The sequence below is a fragment of the Xenopus laevis genome, chromosome 9_10L, assembly GCF_017654675.1.
Source record: "Xenopus laevis strain J_2021 chromosome 9_10L, Xenopus_laevis_v10.1, whole genome shotgun sequence".
In the NCBI taxonomy this organism is placed as follows: domain Eukaryota; kingdom Metazoa; phylum Chordata; class Amphibia; order Anura; family Pipidae; genus Xenopus; species Xenopus laevis.
The window spans coordinates 94,627,533-94,645,126 of NC_054387.1; the positions used below are offsets into that span (position 1 = coordinate 94,627,533).

The 17,594-nt window shown below is 38.0% G+C and overlaps 1 protein-coding gene across 1 annotated transcript in view; it reads left to right on the plus strand.

Moving 5' to 3' along the window:
- The window catches only part of pgap1.L (post-GPI attachment to proteins 1 L homeolog), a 90,230-nt gene that overhangs the window by 26,947 nt on the left and 45,689 nt on the right, over positions 1–17,594 (plus strand). Inside the window, 4 exon segments of the mRNA NM_001094241.1 lie at positions 2,617–2,700; positions 9,053–9,102; positions 13,044–13,095; positions 14,512–14,589. Of these exon segments, the coding sequence (NP_001087710.1) occupies positions 2,617–2,700; positions 9,053–9,102; positions 13,044–13,095; positions 14,512–14,589 (264 nt within the window).

Consider the following 17,594-nt stretch of genomic DNA (forward strand, 5'->3'; position numbering starts at 1 on the left):
TAACACTTAGGGGCACATTTACTAATGGTCGAAGTGAATTTAGAATTTAAAAACTTCAAATTTCGAACAAATTTTTGGGTACTTCGACCATCGAATTGGCCTAAATTCGACTTCGATTCAAAGTAAAAAAGTTTGACTTCGAAAATCGAAGTACTGTCTCTTTAAAAAAGTTTGACTTCGGCACCTTATACCTGCCGAATTGTTATGTTAGCCTATGGGGACCTCCTAGAACTTATAGCGAACATTTGGCTACGTTTTTAGTCAAAGTAAAATCGTTCGATCGATTAAATTGCTCAAATCGTTTGATTCAAAGGATTTCATCGTACGATCGAACGATTTTACTTAGACCAAAATTCGATTAAAAAAACCTTTGACTTCGAATATCGAAGTAATGCAATTCGATGGTCGAATTTCGAAGTCTTTTACACTTCGAAATTCGACCCTTGATAAATCTTCCCCTTAGAGGAAAGCTACTGAATGTATATGGTCCTCTAAATAAAAATAATATAAATAAATAAACATGTAACATGCTGGGGTGGTAGTATCACGAACTATTTCAGTGACAGTTGAGTTTTGAACTTCATTTGCATTCAGTGCCAGATATTTTTTGGAACAGAACTCTTTCTTTTAGTCTACCTTGAAAAAAGTCTACCTAAGTCTTCCAAGTCTTCCTAAATGTTTTAATTTCACTTCTGTACCAAGATGTAGGGCTCCCAATGGACTGCTGATATGATTAAAATATTTTAAAAAAAATGTTTAAAAAAAAACTACGTGTTCAAAAAAATACAACTAATTTGAAAAGCCACTGTCTTTGTTTTTATGGAGATTCTTAATCAAAAAACATTAGCAGTGCACAACTTATGTTTTTTTTAAAGCACTGCACCATCATTTTAGTAGCAGTATGTTTATGCCAGAAAACCATATGTGTTTGGAAAGTGCACATTCTGGAAACTCAAATGGGATATACATGTCTTTCTACTATAAAACTGAATTTACACATTGCATTTAATTTGTGGTGAAAGCATCACAAAGTAAGAAACTTCATAAAGACGTGTATCTACTGCTACCTAGGCTAACCTTTAAAGTATTTCACATAAATAAACATAATGTATATGTATGCCAGGGGCCCTCTGATATGCCTAGCATTGTCAAAGTGCTATATAGGTGTGGTATATAGAAAGCCTAAGGGAAGAAGAAGAAATAAAAATGCTTTTAAACACACCGCTACAAAAGATGCCTCATTCTCATTATTACTATACTCATGTGGCTTTTTTAACAGTTGACTTTATTGTGCACTAGTTTCCATTTCTTAAACTCTGCTTTGGGGACTTCGCCATTTCTTGTGCTGAAACTCTTGCCTTCAGCAAATCCACCCACATTTTGTTTTTATATTATTTTAATGTTTATTCCGTTTTACTGGTTTAGATGTCTCAACACTCAGGACATTTCTCTGTTAAATACCCAATATACTCACTGCTTTGCAGGCAACTATTGTCACCCCCATGCTTAAGAAAAATTCCCACAATGCTTCAGAATAACTACTGATGGCAAAAGGCTTTGCAGACTTACCACAGCAACCCTCAGGCTGTATTAGCGTTTAGCACAAATTATGCTTGCCACCGTACACCTATTCATACACCCAGAGGCAGATTTATTAAGGTTCAAATAGTAAATTCAAATTTGAATTGGTGTCAAAATTCACACTCTCGAATTTTAAACCCCCAATTCAAATGTAAATTCAAATTTGCGATTTATCAACCCTCAACCATACAAACCGTTCTAATTGAAATATTTGTCACCTAAAACCTGCCAAATTCATTTACTCAATGGCAGAGGTCCATTGACCCATTTGAATATGTTAATAGCCTTCCTTACGTTCAAGTTTTTTTCAAGGAAAATTTAATTTGAGTTTCGTTCGTATTCAATTTGAATGCGAAACGAATTTTTAGATCATTCCCATTCGATCGAATTTTAGACATTCAAATTTTTTCATAAATAACCTCCCATACGATTTGTGAGTATATTCGAATTTATTAGAGTAAAAAAAAATTCACATAAATACAAAATTAGACCTTTGATAAATAACCCCCCTAGTGTATGAATATCAACCTCACAGACCGTAATTGCACATGTGGTCTGACTGATTTTTCCACCAGGATTGCAGGATTTAAATTTTTTTATTTCTCATTATTATATTAGAAGTCACTTTTTCATTTTTGTCTTGTATAAGCAGAATCAAAATACATCAGCAGTCCACTGGGAGGCCCAGAGGCTGCAGATTGCTAGGCTATGAGAGAAGAAGTATTTCATTATAAAGTGGCTTTTCGGTGGACTGCCAATTTGTTTTGATTCTGCTTTTACGAACCAAAAGTAGAATGTGACTTTCAGTTTCAGATTTTACCCTGTTTAGTGCAAGCAATAACAAAATTGATACATATATCCTAATTAATACAGTAGGCTAAATGCTGGTTTAGCACAAGCCCTATAAATTAAACTATGGTTCGATATGGGACATTTTAGAGTAACAGTGCTAAAATTGGCAATATATTTTAAAGAGAAAACCTATTGTTTTGATCTTTTATTGTTCTTAACAAATGATTTCTTTTGAATTATCAGGAATCCAATGAATCATTCTTTTTATTTCCACTCCTGGATAAAAGAATTGCATATAGCCATTTTCACTGTCAAAACACATTCCTGGTAAGAGAAAGTGCCTCCTTTATTTATCATTTGCAGTTTTTTTTTTTTTGTTTAAATCTATTGTTGACATTAATTAAATTAATTAAAGTGGCTTTACACTCCCTAAAGATTATTTTGTCTAAGGTTTGGGGCAGATTCGGGGAGATTGTCACCTGGTGACTAATAGCCTCTTCGGTGGGGTGAAAATCCCCCCGAACTGCCTTGAGTCTGCTTTCCGCCTGCTTGAATGAAGAATCACCTACGCTAACTTCTGAAGTTGTCCGCAGTTGCCTCACGAAGAAACTTTGGGCGACTTCGGAAATCAAATCGCTGCGAGTGCATTAGCGCAGGTGATTCTTCATTCAAGCAGACGGAAGGCAGTTCGGGCAGATTGTCGCCCCGCAGAAGAGGCGAATAAATCTGCCCGTCTGCCCCAACCCTAAATATCCAGAATTCCTTATTAATCGAGGAGCATGAACCTTGAAAATGGTCCCAAGGAATTCTCTGTGGCTGGATAATCATTCCAGTGTAAAAGATATTCTGTCCTCTGCAAAATGTTGACTTCAAAATTCTTCAGCTCCTTGGACCAACATCTCATCCCATTAGCTGTGGGGGCTGCTTCCTTGGTTGTTATGTAACTGTATGTTTTAAAGTTAAGAGAGATTTAGAACCTAATGTAAAAGAAGAAGTAATGTTGGAAAATAAGAGGGCTGAACCTTGTCCATTGAACTTTTTACAGAATATTAAGTACACATTCATAGTAATTTAGGATCTAGAGAAGAGCAAAAAAACTAATTTGAAGCCTCTCCAATTTGAAGAAATCTTTCCTGAGTCCAAGATGGCAATTGTACCTCTGGATCAGTTTTGTATGGCTTTATATAAATTCTATTCAGTGCACATACTGTATTATGATGTGTGGAGGTTTTGTTGCACCACATTTTAGCGTGTGCTGTCTTCTTTACTTTTCATATTTATCCTTATGCTGATTGAATCAAGTTGTTGTCAGGATTGCTGCTCACCTGGATAATCTGTTAGCAGCAATAAGTTTATATGTATGACACAATAAACTGTATTATTTATATATAACTTTATATCATTTATATATATATATATATATATATATATATATATATATATATATATATATATATATATATATATATATATAATATATATATATATATATATATATATATATATTATACACCAGGATTTTTGCAAGTAGAAAAAAGTGTTATTGCATATGTAACCGACGTTACGTTTCGGTCCCCGTTGGGACCTTTCTCAAGGTGAAACGTGCCAAACAATTCACAGAATAAATACCCTCCCCTCCCAAGTTCAAACAGGAAGTGACCCTTCAGTAATTAGCATATAAAAATAAACAGTAATCCATGTGTTAAAGTGCTTGTGCATCCATAATACATAGCTGACCTCAACATAGCCTGATTGATGTGAAGTGAAGATAAAGTGCTTAAATTCATATAAAAATATCATAAAAACATGAAGGAATGTCCATATAAAAGCTACTGCTATACCGTATGAATATTTTTAAACTACACACATATTTTTTACAGCATGTATCCCCAAAGGAATCACTACCAGCATTTATACAGTAATTTTAAAGTACTCTTCGAAATGCAATCACAATTATAATATTCAACATTATCTTAATGATAAGAAGCTGTTAAATTGAAGGTAGGTATTTAATCCTCTAGGTGCTACACTGTCAAGTTCATAGGTCCAAAAGGCCTCTCTCTGGAGCAATAAACGATCAACATCTCCGCCCCGTGGGGGCATTGGCATAAAGTCTATCGGCATACATTTAAAAGCTGCAATAGAATGTTTAGCATTTAGCCAGTGCTGTTCTACCGGCTGTTTGGATATATCCTGTTTTTTGTATCCCCCTTGGGTTTAGGATCCAAAGCTGCCCTAATTGAGGAGCGATGCATGCTGATACGCTCCTTCAATTGTCTACAAGTCTTACCGCAGTACACAAGTCCGCACAGCATTTAATTATATATATATCACATTTTTGGCCGTACAGGTTAGTCTGTCTTTTATCCTGTACGCTTTGTGATGAAAAAATTGGTTACCCGTTAAAAGTGTACTGCACATGCTGCAGTTGCCACATCTGTATACTCCAGGTCTAACTGCCAATGTTTTGGAGTGACAAGTATATTTGTTAATCGGATCCGTTTGTGTCAATGTAACCAAAAGAAAAACCTTCACTTACCAGTTTGTCCAAGTCCGGATCCGTTGCAACGATTGGCCAATTCTGCAAGACAGATTGCTTAATTAAAGGTGTATGTGGGCCATAAGTTGTCATTTAAAACAAGTCTCCTTTGTTTTGTAACACTGAGGCTCTATCCAAAGACAGTGCCCAAGCCAAAAAGTCACTTGCCATATCCTCTATTGCTCGTTGTCTCTCCTGCCCCTCACTCGTAATTCTTACGGCTCGCAGCATTTGTGACTTTGGGAGAGATTTTAGGAGGTGTTTGGGATGGCTGCTGTTGAAGTGCAGCAGTGTGTTTCTATCTGTGGGTTTCCTAAATATTTTAGTATGTAATTGCCCACATTGCTTATATACAGTCACATCCAAAAAATCAATTTTCTCAAGATTATGATGCCGGGGGAAGCGTTCAGTACTGCTGTGTGGGTTGAGCTCCCCAAAGAGTTCTAGCAATTCCTTTTCCGAACCATAAGAAAAACAGATTGTCTATATATCGTCTGTAATATCCACCAAATCTGCGAAATATGGGGTTACGTAAAATATATGGCAGTTCATAAGCATGCATGAAGGCATTTGTATATGTGGGGGCCACATTGGACCCCATAGCTGTCCCAGATGTTTGCAGAAATATATATGGAGGAGTCGGCACTCACGACTCAAGGTTCACAGTTGCCTGGGTGCAGTGTCCAAAATAAGATTCAATATTATACAAATAAGGTCGCACTCTAAGAATTTTTTTATTCACATAGGAGACATATATACAGTTTCTTTGGCTCATAAAGAACTTTGTAATTCCATGCGGAACATATGTCCTTTCAGATCTAAAAAATCTGCCACTGACAAAACTATTGACATCCTAGACTTAATAATATTTGCTAAGAAAAACTCAAATAAAGCTTCTTTTTTTTTTTTTCTTTTACATAGATCTGGGTTTTACTTGGCCCATTTCCGAATGCTCAGTTTTTTTTTTTTTCAGCCATTCCTTGGTGGATTCACTGGAATGTTTAGTGTCATGTTGCAAAATGCCCTTTCATTTGAGTGTCTGTATTCAGGCATCTTCTAGTCTAATGAAGGGTTCATAGTGAATTTTATGGTGGTGAAGCCAGCGCCGATTCTGACTAAGGAGCCGCCTGAGGCGTCTCCTGCAATGCCGCCCCCCCTCACCAGCTTACGTGTCGGGAGGGGAGGCAGACACACTATTGCGGAGAGCGCTATTGCGCTCTCTCGCAATAGTACAGCCGAATTTCCGGTTCAAAAACCGGAAATTCGGCTCTTAAAGGTGCAGGAGCGCTTTTTGCCGCCCCTGGAATCCGTTCAGGCGCTGCCGCCTGAGGCGAGCGGCTCAGCTCGCCTCATTGGCGGCGCGCCCCTGGGTGAAGCTAAATTACCAGGACACAGGACTCGATGCAAGTGGGGAAAGCCATGCATATTTATTAAAGTGTAACATTTCGTGGTCACGCCCCTTCATCAGTCTAAAAAATTAAAAACAAGCATATTTCCCATAATATAAACATCTATATCAGAAACATTATTTTATGCACAAAAACATCACAGATTTGGAAAGGTTCCATTTCTCATTAATGTGCCAGTCCTATATACGTTCGTTTTATGAAGATTTCTCACGTCACTGCTCACTGCTCCACATACCTCAGATTTCAAGGCAAAACATTCCATTAAGAGTAGGTTTAACCTGGAAAACAACATTTTTGTAAAGAACAATCCAAAAATAGGTCTTACTACTTCAAACAACCAAGCTGCAATTCTCTCCTAAAGTTATAATTTTTTTTATAAAACTGTGTGAAATTTTTGATAAATTACCTCAAAGTGTCCAGTTTACAGCCTCTTGTATCCTACAGGAGTTCATTAGGCAACCAGATAAAACATCCTAAATATGAATGCCAATGGTCCATTGATTCCCAATGTCCTTAGGTTTTACAAATGATCTATAATTTCTGTCCTTCCAAACTCAACAAATTTAAAGTATTTTATGAGGTGTAAAGCCACAAAAAAAGCACACTCACCTTAGAATGCCATATATTTTGATTGCACACACTTCCTCAAATCCAAAATGGGCACACATCTCTTTCTACTAAAAAGTACAAAGCCACAAAGCTTTCCTTAGGTATGCAAATTTGATTACATTTACAAAAATCACCTCAAAGCTTCCACTTTGCAGCATCTTCTCTCATTAGGTACCAAGATAAAACCTTCTAAATATGAAGGCAAGGGATCCACTGAACAGTTGATGCCCATTATGCGTAGGCTTACCTAAGTATGTGGCATATACATGCAATCTTTCATTTCAGCTACTGCAAAATCAGTGGCAAAGCTATAAAAAAGAATAAACGAAAAAACGATGTGGCAAATGGCGGAGCGCTTCCCATGCACGTCAGCTCCTGCTACGCCGCAGCTCTCGCGATGAATCGGCTCCTTCTGGCTGGCTACCACATCACACTTCTGTTACCGCTGCAGAGCGCTGATCAAAGCATTCTTGGAGTCTGGCAAGTTAATCAATATATTGGCTTTATTTTGCGCTTTTAAAATTACAAAGGAGGGGATTTACATTTAACGCATTTCATCCGAGTGAAGTGTCAGGTCTTCTGACACGAAACGCATTAGATGTAAATCCCCTCCTTTGTAATTTTAAAAGCGCAAAATAAAGCTGATAAATTGATATTAACTTGCCAGACTCCAAGAATGCTTTGATCATCGCTCTGCAGCGGCTATAAAAAAAGAGTGCTCACCCCAGAAAACCATATCATTTTTGGAAAGTACACTTTCCCCCGAATCCAAAATGGGTTCGCATGTCTTTCTACTCCAAAGTACCAAGCCACAAAGCTTTCCTAAAGTTGGCAATTTTGATGACTTCCGAAATCACCTCAAAGCTTACATTTTTGAATCTTATATCCCACATATAATTCGGAACCAAGATGGTATGAACCATCATAAATACGAACGGCAGGGGTCCACTGAAGATTTTGATTCTCACTCTCCATAGGTTTACCGAAGTATGTGGCATATAGGGGCCCAAAAATAACAATACCCCCAAAAATGATTGATCATTTCTGTCATTTCAGATACTGCAAAAAGTTTTACATAAAACTTCAATAAAATTAAAAAATAAAATACAATTTGATAAATAAAATAACTGACAGCATGGTCAATAGTCAGAAAACCTGATCTGATAGTCATGCTAAATGAGTCTATGGGAGACCGTTATCCTGTAGTTCAGTGCTTTCTGGATAACTGATTTACGGATAACTGATCCCATTCTTGTATGCAAGTGTGTAATTTTGTGCAAAAGTAAGTCAGAAAAGCAAAAAGTGATAAAAAAAAAAAAAATGTGCATTTGTGTGTAAAGAAAGGCCACCATTTTTGTGGTACCGATGAGGATCCCAGGATAGCCAGGTCTAAACATTAGGAAGTGAATTGGCAGGTGCTGGGGGGCTAGAAGGGGCATAGCTAACAGCAGACATGTATCTGCAGTTTGGTCGCTTGATGACAGTCCTGTGATTGTTGCTGATGAGATTGAGGGCGCATCTGACTCGCAACACCGGCAAAAGCTGCCAGTGCAGAGAGAAAACTATAGGGGGTGTGAGTTTAAAAAGTCAAAATAACCATGAGGTGTACCTTTTCAGACAATTGTGGGAATATAAAAGCAGTGTTATTTTCCATCTTTTTGTGACAGAGCTGTTCAGGGAAAAAGTGCATAGTCTCAACATTTTTGCCCATAAGTCTATTATAGCAACAGCTTACATATATAGCTATGGTTAAAATTAAGCATTTTCTAAGTGGTAAACACAACCCAAAGCATCAATGGTGTTTTAACACAAGATGGTTATCTAAAAAACAACAGGAAATTCCGTTATTTCTACTGAAATTTTTATGTTGTCAAAAATATTTATTTATGAGTTTAATTAAAAAAAACAAAAAAAAAAAACCTTTGCATAATGGTTTGATATATATTGTTCTATGTGTTGCTTTATGTACACCAGTTATCAGTGTGGTAAAAGTGACTATATTTTGTGGATACAAACATTTCGTTTTACATGTACATTGTTCAAATCTAAATAGGTAATAAATTGAAATACTGAGATGTGAATATGTTTGTTTAAAATTATAACCCACATTGTTTATTTGCAGTATACTCACAGCTGGATTTTTGGCTGTAATAAGACAGTGTCGCCAAAATGGTAAGTTGATTCTCTGTAATCAAAATTGTTGTTTGTTAAAAGAAATAAACTAGGGATGCACCGAATCCAGGATTCAGTTCAGGATTCGGACAAGATTCTGCCTTTTTCAGCAGGATTCGGATTCGTTCCTTCTGCCTGGCCGAACTGAATCCGAATCCTAATTTGCATATGCAAATTAAGGGCGGGGAGGGAAATCGCGTGAATTTTTGCACAAAACAAGGAAGTAAAAAATGTTTTCCTGTTCCCACCCCTAATTTGCGTATGCAAATAAGGATTCGGTTCGGTATTCGGCCAAATCTTTTGCAAAGGATTCGGGGTTCCGGCCGAATCCAAAATAGTGGATTCGGTGCATCCCTAAAAAAACTAACCATAATGTTCTTTTCTTGATTTTATCGATCAACTCTCAATCTGTGTTCAGACTGTGGAGATGTAAAACAGATAGGGCAGTGCTGTCCAACTTCTGTGGTACCGAAGGCCAAAATTTTACTGGCCTATGTGGTGGAGGGCCGATAATGGAAGTCAGTGTTGGCTACTCCCCCTTTTAAACCATACCCAGTGTAAACCACACCCATATTACCACAAGAACTTTTAACATCATATCCACATTAACGGTGGTAGCACACCAAATAATCAAATGGTTGGTGCTCACTGCAGGGAAATCCCTCATCACTCATTTGTGAAAAATTTAAGCACTGGGCAAGCAGAGAATGGCACACACAAGCAGCACTGAGTAAGCAGAGAATGGCGCACACAAGAAGCACTGGGCAAGCAGAGAATGGCACACACAAGCAGCACTGGGCAAGCAGAGAATGGCACACACATGCAGCACTAGGCAAGCAGAAAATGGCACACACAAGCAGCACTGGGCAAGCAGAGAATGGCACACACAAGCAGCACTGAGTAAGCAGAGAATTGCACACACAAGCAGCACTGAGTAAGCAGAGAATGACACACACACAAGCAGCTCTGGGCAAGCAGAGAATGGCACACACAAGCAGCACTGAGTAAGCAGAGAATGACACACACACAAGCAGCACTGGGCAAGCAGAGAATGACACACACACAAGCAGCACTGGGCAAGCAGAGAATGGCACACACAAGCAGCACTGAGTAAGCAGAGAATGGCACACACAAGCAGCACTGAGTAAGCAGAGAATGGCACACACAAGCAGCACTGAGTAAGCAGAGAATGGCACACATAAGCAGCACTGAGTAAGCAGAGAATGGCACACACAAGCAGCACTGAGTAAGCAGAGAATGGCACACACAAGCAGCACAGAGTAAGCAGAGAATGGCACACACAAGCAGCACAGAGTAAGCAGAGAATGGCACACACAAGCAGCACAGAGTAAGCAGAGAATGGCACACACAAGCAGCACAGAGTAAGCAGAGAATGGCACACACAAGCAGCACTGAGTAAGCAGAGAATGGCACACACAGGGAGCAGGAGACAAGGAAAGCTATCATTCTAATATGTACTACATACAGTGACACAGTGCTGGTGCACCATTAGCATTTTGAATAAGGCCAAAATTTTACTGGCCTATGTGGTGGAGGGCCGATAATGGAAGTCAGTGTTGGCTACTCCCCCTTTTAAACCATACCCAGTGTAAACCACACCCATATTACCACAAGAACTTTTAACATCATATCCACATTAACGGTGGTAGCACACCAAATAATCAAATGGTTGGTGCTCACTGCAGGGAAATCCCTCATCACTCATTTGTGAAAAATTTAAGCACTGGGCAAGCAGAGAATGGCACACACAAGCAGCACTGAGTAAGCAGAGAATGGCGCACACAAGAAGCACTGGGCAAGCAGAGAATGGCACACAAAAGCAGCACTGGGCAAGCAGAGAATGGCACACACATGCAGCACTAGGCAAGCAGAGAATGGCACACACAAGCAGCACTGAGTAAGCAGAGAATGGCACACACAAGCAGCACTGAGTAAGCAGAGAATGACACACACAAGCAGCTCTGGGCAAGCAGAGAATGGCACACACAAGCAGCACAGAGTAAGCAGAGAATGACGCACACAAGCAGCACTGAGTAAGCAGAGAATGGCACACACAAGCAGCACTGAGTAAGCAGAGAATGGCACACACAAGCAGCACTGATTAAGCAGAGAATGGCACACACAGGGAGGGAAAGCAGAACAGAGCAGGAGACAAGGAAAGCTATCATTCTAATATGTACTACATACAGTGACACAGTGCTGGTGCGCCATTAGCATTTTGAATAAGGTGTGAACAATTTGGGCAGTTTGTCTGGGTCTAAGGTGTGAACAGTACAGGGCTTTAGGATATAAACAATAGAGGTGTCACAAGTGTGAAGAATACAGCGGATTAGAGTCTAAATTTGAGGTTGAAACAATGCAGGGGCCAGTTAATCTCTGTAGTGATACCTTTTAAATCTTACATATGGTAAGAAGACACCGCATGTGGGGGGGGCATAGAAGGGGGGTCGCGTGCCAGTTGGGCAGCCCTGACCTAGGGTAAAAGTAAATTTAAGAATAAAAGACACAGGGATTCATTTATAAACTCCGCTCAGAGCAGAATGATTGACACAGTGAAAATATTTGCCCTGCACATGGTTATAGTTATAAAGCTGGATAAGAGTGCTGTACTTAATGTGCAAACAGAATTGTGATTTTTTTATTTTTTTTGCACTGCAAATGTCCATAAGAGCTTTTTTTTTTTTTTTAAATATGGCAAAAAATGCAAAATGCAAATTGCAAATATTTATACGAATACTCTGAATTTGAGTTACGCCATGACTATGGTGGTGGAGAAAATATTCTCAAAATATTCTGCAATCCCCCACAGAGATGAATATGGGTGGAGGTCAGTCACAGCTTTATTAGGATACTTATTCTGAATCCTTACCAACACACATTCATATAAACCAAGACCATTTTATAAGAAATTAACTTTTATCTGGAAACCAAATACCAGCCATTGCAACAGCAATGAGCATGTGATATCAATATTTATCAATATGAACAGAAGCCAAAGATCAAAAAACCACTGTGACTCAAAGCATTACTTACAGAGGAAAAGTTGACATAATAAAATTATGATATAATTTACAATTATAAAAGCAAAGCAAAGGCATCATTGCATAATGCATTACTTTCAGCTGCACTTTTTTTTGGGATTTATTTCATACATTCATGCTTCTTCTCTCTTGTGCTAAGTTACATGTGCAATTCTGAGTAGCGGTGTAGGAACTGAAGTGCTCCACTGGCATTTTGTAGCATATGCAAGGCAGCATTGGTTACCTGTATAGTGGATTTAAATACCATCTACCACTCCCTTTTCAATTTTTCTGGAGTGCACCAAATAAATTTGCAGTTTTAGATTAATTCAGGTACCATTTTAAAAAATAATTTTGTTTTATGAGGATTGTCTGCCTTTTTTTTTCTCCAGAGTGACAAAATTGCCTGTTCTTTTTTGGTGATTAGTATGTTTCGGCTCTTTTAAAAGGTTTTAGGTGCCAAAGTTTTTCTTTGTTCCAAAAGCCGTTTGGGAAGACCAAGTAGCTTCCAGTAAGGCCCAGGAAAGGCCACTTGGCTTTATTTTACGCAATTTTTATGGTAGCTGGTTATTCTCATGCAGATGGCAAATTAAACCAAGGCAAATTAGAATCAAGTGGAATGACTTTTGTTTGTAATATTTTTGTGGAAATTTAATTCAAGCAGAGAAAAATACGCTACTAAAGCATCAGTTTTTGTAAAATGTACTTAGAGATTCAGACAGGCTGAATTTGAGCATTGGCAATTTTTTCTTTTTTTGAGCGCAAAAGCGAAGTAGCTTTTAATGATTCTTTTCTCTTATATGTTTGCCATGTTTTACGGGAAGAAAATGTACAGATCAAGTTAAAATGTTATGCATTGTTTTAATTGTAAAATAAAAACGATTTTGTTTTACATTTCAGTTTGCAAATCAATGACCTTTCATGGGAAACAGAGCTTCTGCCTTCAGCAAAGGTAAGACCTCATACTTCCAATGTGTAAAGGATAAGGAAAGGCACCCTGCACTTGAGGATACCACATGTTAGGCACCCCCCCCAAGTTATTGTATTGACTTACCTGAAACCCCAGGCCGGTGCTCCTATCAGCAGAAAACTGCACCGGCCTGTGGTTATACCAGTGAGCACCACAGAGTGATCTTCTTCTGCATGACCTATAGGTAACTTTTAATGTACATTCATATTTCAAAAAGTAGTTTTTTAGTGTATGTATCACTTCATTGACAGGGTGATTTTTTTATTTATTGCCTTTCAAATACTGTATAAAGAACAGAGACTCCTGAAGTTCTGTTACTGATATTACCACTTCACCTATCATTGAAGAAACATTTTGGCTAATGTGTTCTGATATAAACAAGGATTTTCTGATGCCCAATGCTTTCTCCATTGTCTCTTCTGTTTGCTTGCTTCTTGTTTGTCAGTCCTTTAAAAAAGACTTTAGTCACTCTTCTCAAAGCTTCAATGACCTAGTAAAGAACTCTGGTGGTACAATTTGTTAAGGACCCTCCAGTGACGATAATCGTTACCATTTTCCATGTTCACTGCATTTCTCCCCAATCCCAGTAAAATATTCCAGGCCACTGTGTTTTTTTCTTAGAGGCACACCTTTCCCTTGGGCATCAATGTGCTATAGCAATTAAGAGAAAATGGTAGTGTGTGGAAAGTCTGGCCAAGGTAAACTGAATTGCAAGACAACTATCTCTTGTTTTATTATTTCATTGCAAGGGTTTAATTAATCTAGCAATTAAATTAATGAATAATAAAATGAAATAATGAAATTAATGAATAAAATAAATAACGAAGAACAATTGAAACAACACAGTTTATCCACGATCATCCCTTTTAACTTTGAGCATGTGCACAGTCTTAGTTTTTTTTATTATATAAGGCTGACTGATACCAGAGACACCAAGCATTGTCTTGATACTGCTTGAGCTTCACAAGTCTTTTTTTCAGATGGTAAATTAAAAATTGGTCTCTGCTGATTCACAAACTTTATGTGTATACACATACAGAATTAAAGATGACTACAATTGAGAGATTAACAATACCTCTGTCAGGTCCATGCAGGTTATAATGAGAATTCAATCCAACTTTGACACAACTCTTAAAATTTGCCCGCGACATAGATTAACCTAAGGCAGGGCAGCATTTCAACCAGTTAAAAGTATGCACTTTATTCAAATACATTTTCTTGTTGGAAATTGTAGAAAGAAATTATTTTGTATGAATTTGTAATCTCACATGATGAATAGTAGGTTTTTGCAAGACTTAAGTGTAGCATTTACTTTCCTTAGCAGCAGGTCTAAGCTTTAGGACAGCATAGAGAGTTCATGCATTATATTACATTACATATTACATTTGTTTATTTTAGGTTGTCAACTTGAAATTGGATGTCTATTCTAATTTATCGCATTTTATACTCTACATACCTGCAACAAATGGAAGTAAGGTAACTAATAGCAAATAAATGTATATACCGTATATACTCGAATATAAGCCGTATATACTCGAGTATAAGCCGACCCGAGTATAAGCCGAGGTACCTAATTTTACCTACGAAAACTGGGAAAACGTATTGACTCTAGTATAAGCCTAGACACAACTACAGCCCTGTCTCCCAGCAGCGCACATTCTGCCAAATCGACCCCCCAGCGATCAACCGGACTTCTTTGCAAAGTTGATGGTGACAGAGAATTGCCAAACGGATTACTGTGTGCATTGCCCCTCTGTCCCACTACCATGTGCAGAGGGTGCTGTTTGATATTGCCATCACTGTTATTCTTTCATACAACCAACAGATGGCGCTGTGTGATTTTGCAGTCACTGTTATTCTTTCATATAACCAACAGATGGCGCTGTGTGATATTGCAGTCACTGTTATTCTTTCATATAACCAACAGATGGCGCTGTGTGATATTGCAGTCACTGTTATTCTTTCATGTAACCAACAGAGGCCGCACTGTTATTCTTTCATATAACCAACAGAGGGCATTGTGGGATATTGCAGTCTCTCCCCAAGTGAACTGTTGGTATAGGAATGATTAAAAGTGACTGCAATCTCAGCTACTCCGGTCAGGTACTGCTGACCCGAGTATAAGCCGAGGTAGACTTTTTCAGCACATTTTGGATGCTGAAAAACTCGGCTTATACTCGGGTATATACGGTATGTGGCTGATTTTGCGAATCCTTCAAAATGTTTTCTTTTATTCCAGTTATTTTTTTCACCTAACCCACGAAATGATACTGTTATGGAGAAACGTTCTGTTTTCAAAATCCATCGGATTACTAGTGCTCCTCATACGAAATCCAGGATTGAAAAGCCATTAAAAGAGCAAATCAATTTTTTTAGTTCTTAACTTCAAAAAATTACATGTATCTCCTGTAATTCCTTCAGCCACCTGATGTGGCCTTAATAACATGAAGCCTGTCTTTACTGCAGCCCTGTAAATAGTTGTCCGTTCCCTTCTTCATTGGCTTGTCTGTGCATCCTCGCCTTAGAACAGGGCCGGTAACAAGATAACTGTCCCTTACACCTCTCCTGAAGGATACAGCTGCTAGAAGCTCCATGTTTCTATGCTACTGCTACTTCTCTGCTATGGGCTAATAGCATTTGCAGTCGGAGAAAATATTGTTTATATTAGTGGTTGAAGAAATGATGAAAGCTGTCCATGCTGCCTCCCATTCACCGAGAGCTACTACACATGTGTATTTTTGATTGATACTACTATCCAAGTTGAACAGTGGTCAAAACACCCATCCTCCTGTTGTGTTTTTGGCATGGAGGTCAAATTTTCATTTCTCCATATATGTCGGTCACGGTGCTTTTCATTTCATACAATAAATGGAATATAGATACTGCACATGTTATAAATTAATACTATATAATAACAATGCTTTGTTGTATAACTTCCAAACTATTTGTATTTTAGTTGTCAAGATCAACCAGTCTCTGCAGCCATGTTAGATTTCTACAAAACACAAGGTTAAGGCATTAGTTCTTAGCATTTAGTAACTGTAATTAAACCTTTTTTAAAATAATAACCATCTGCTCTTAAATCACTGTTTTTGCCCCATTAAAGACAAGACAAAATAAATTCATACTGTACATGTGAGAACATGCACACATATTATACAGTACATACCAAAAGTTTTTGTTCTAAAGTTTCTTTAAAGCAAAATAGCCATGTTGGTTTAAAAATGAATGCACAAAATAGTTTTTTCTGCCCACGTAGCCAAGAAGGAATTAGAAAGAACATTGATCACCTTAGCACATTGTGCTAGCATGTCCTTGCTGATCTTGCCAGACAAATTTATTGCCATCTGGGTGAGCAATAACCTACTTGCAGTGGTCTACATATATTTTGCTTAGTCATTTGACACATGATACAGCACCACATTATCATACATGGAATATTAGCCTGGAATATATTTGTACTTTTATGGAGATGAATAAAAAGGGATGATGTAAATGGAACATTTTCTTGTTGGACCATTGTTGCTAGTCAATCACCTTAGGGATCTGTCATACTTTGCTTTTAATATAATATTTTAATATGTTAACCTTGAGGTTCCAGGTACTGTGTACTTTTGCTGATGGCTTCTTATTATACTGTCTATTGTACAAAACAAGTTTCTAGCTAGCACTGGATGGCTAAATGGAAAATTATATGGAAAATAAGATTTAAAGTTCTTAAATGCAAAGCTTGGCATTTATTTAGCAAAACCTGAATGCCAGTTATACACTAAATAGTATTTTGTTGGTAGCTTCAAACTTGAGAACAATTTGTGGGTTATTGTAATTATAGTGCCAGTCAGTGTCTACTAAAGTTAAAGTTCTTTCCAGTATAAAAAAGGAAACTGACAAAAGATTGAGAAGCATATTTTTGCCTCTTTATAGTTTTCTTGGTATATCTAAATGAGTATGCAGTACAGTTTTGGTATACTATCCTTAGGTAATATTAACAAGCTCAACGAGTGAATAAAATGAAAACTTCTAAAGAGAATGGAACAGAATTGAGTAAGTGCTTGTGAGAGGACGTAATATCTCTTTGCATGATGTTCCCAGAGGAATTGTCACCTGGTCAGGAACAGAGATGGAATTCATGCTACAGCAGATAGTTTACTTTTTGAATGTCAGCAGTGAGTGTTCCTTCTTTTAACTACTGTCTCTCTCCTCCATTATAGATAAAGGCAATTCTGAGAGGAGATGGGTGGTGGGGAGAGAAACTTAAAGTACTGTATATACTCGAGTATAAGCCGTCCCGAGTATAAGCCGAGGTACCTAATTTTACCTCCAAAAACTGCGAAAGCTTATTGACTCGAGTAAAAGCCTAGGGTGAGAAATGCAGCAGCTTCTGGTAAGTTTCAATCAAATAATTGAGGGTTTCTGCTCCCATTGGAGGTGCCGGCGTCTCGTTTTTGGATGCCGGTGACCATTCTTGGACGCCGGTGAAT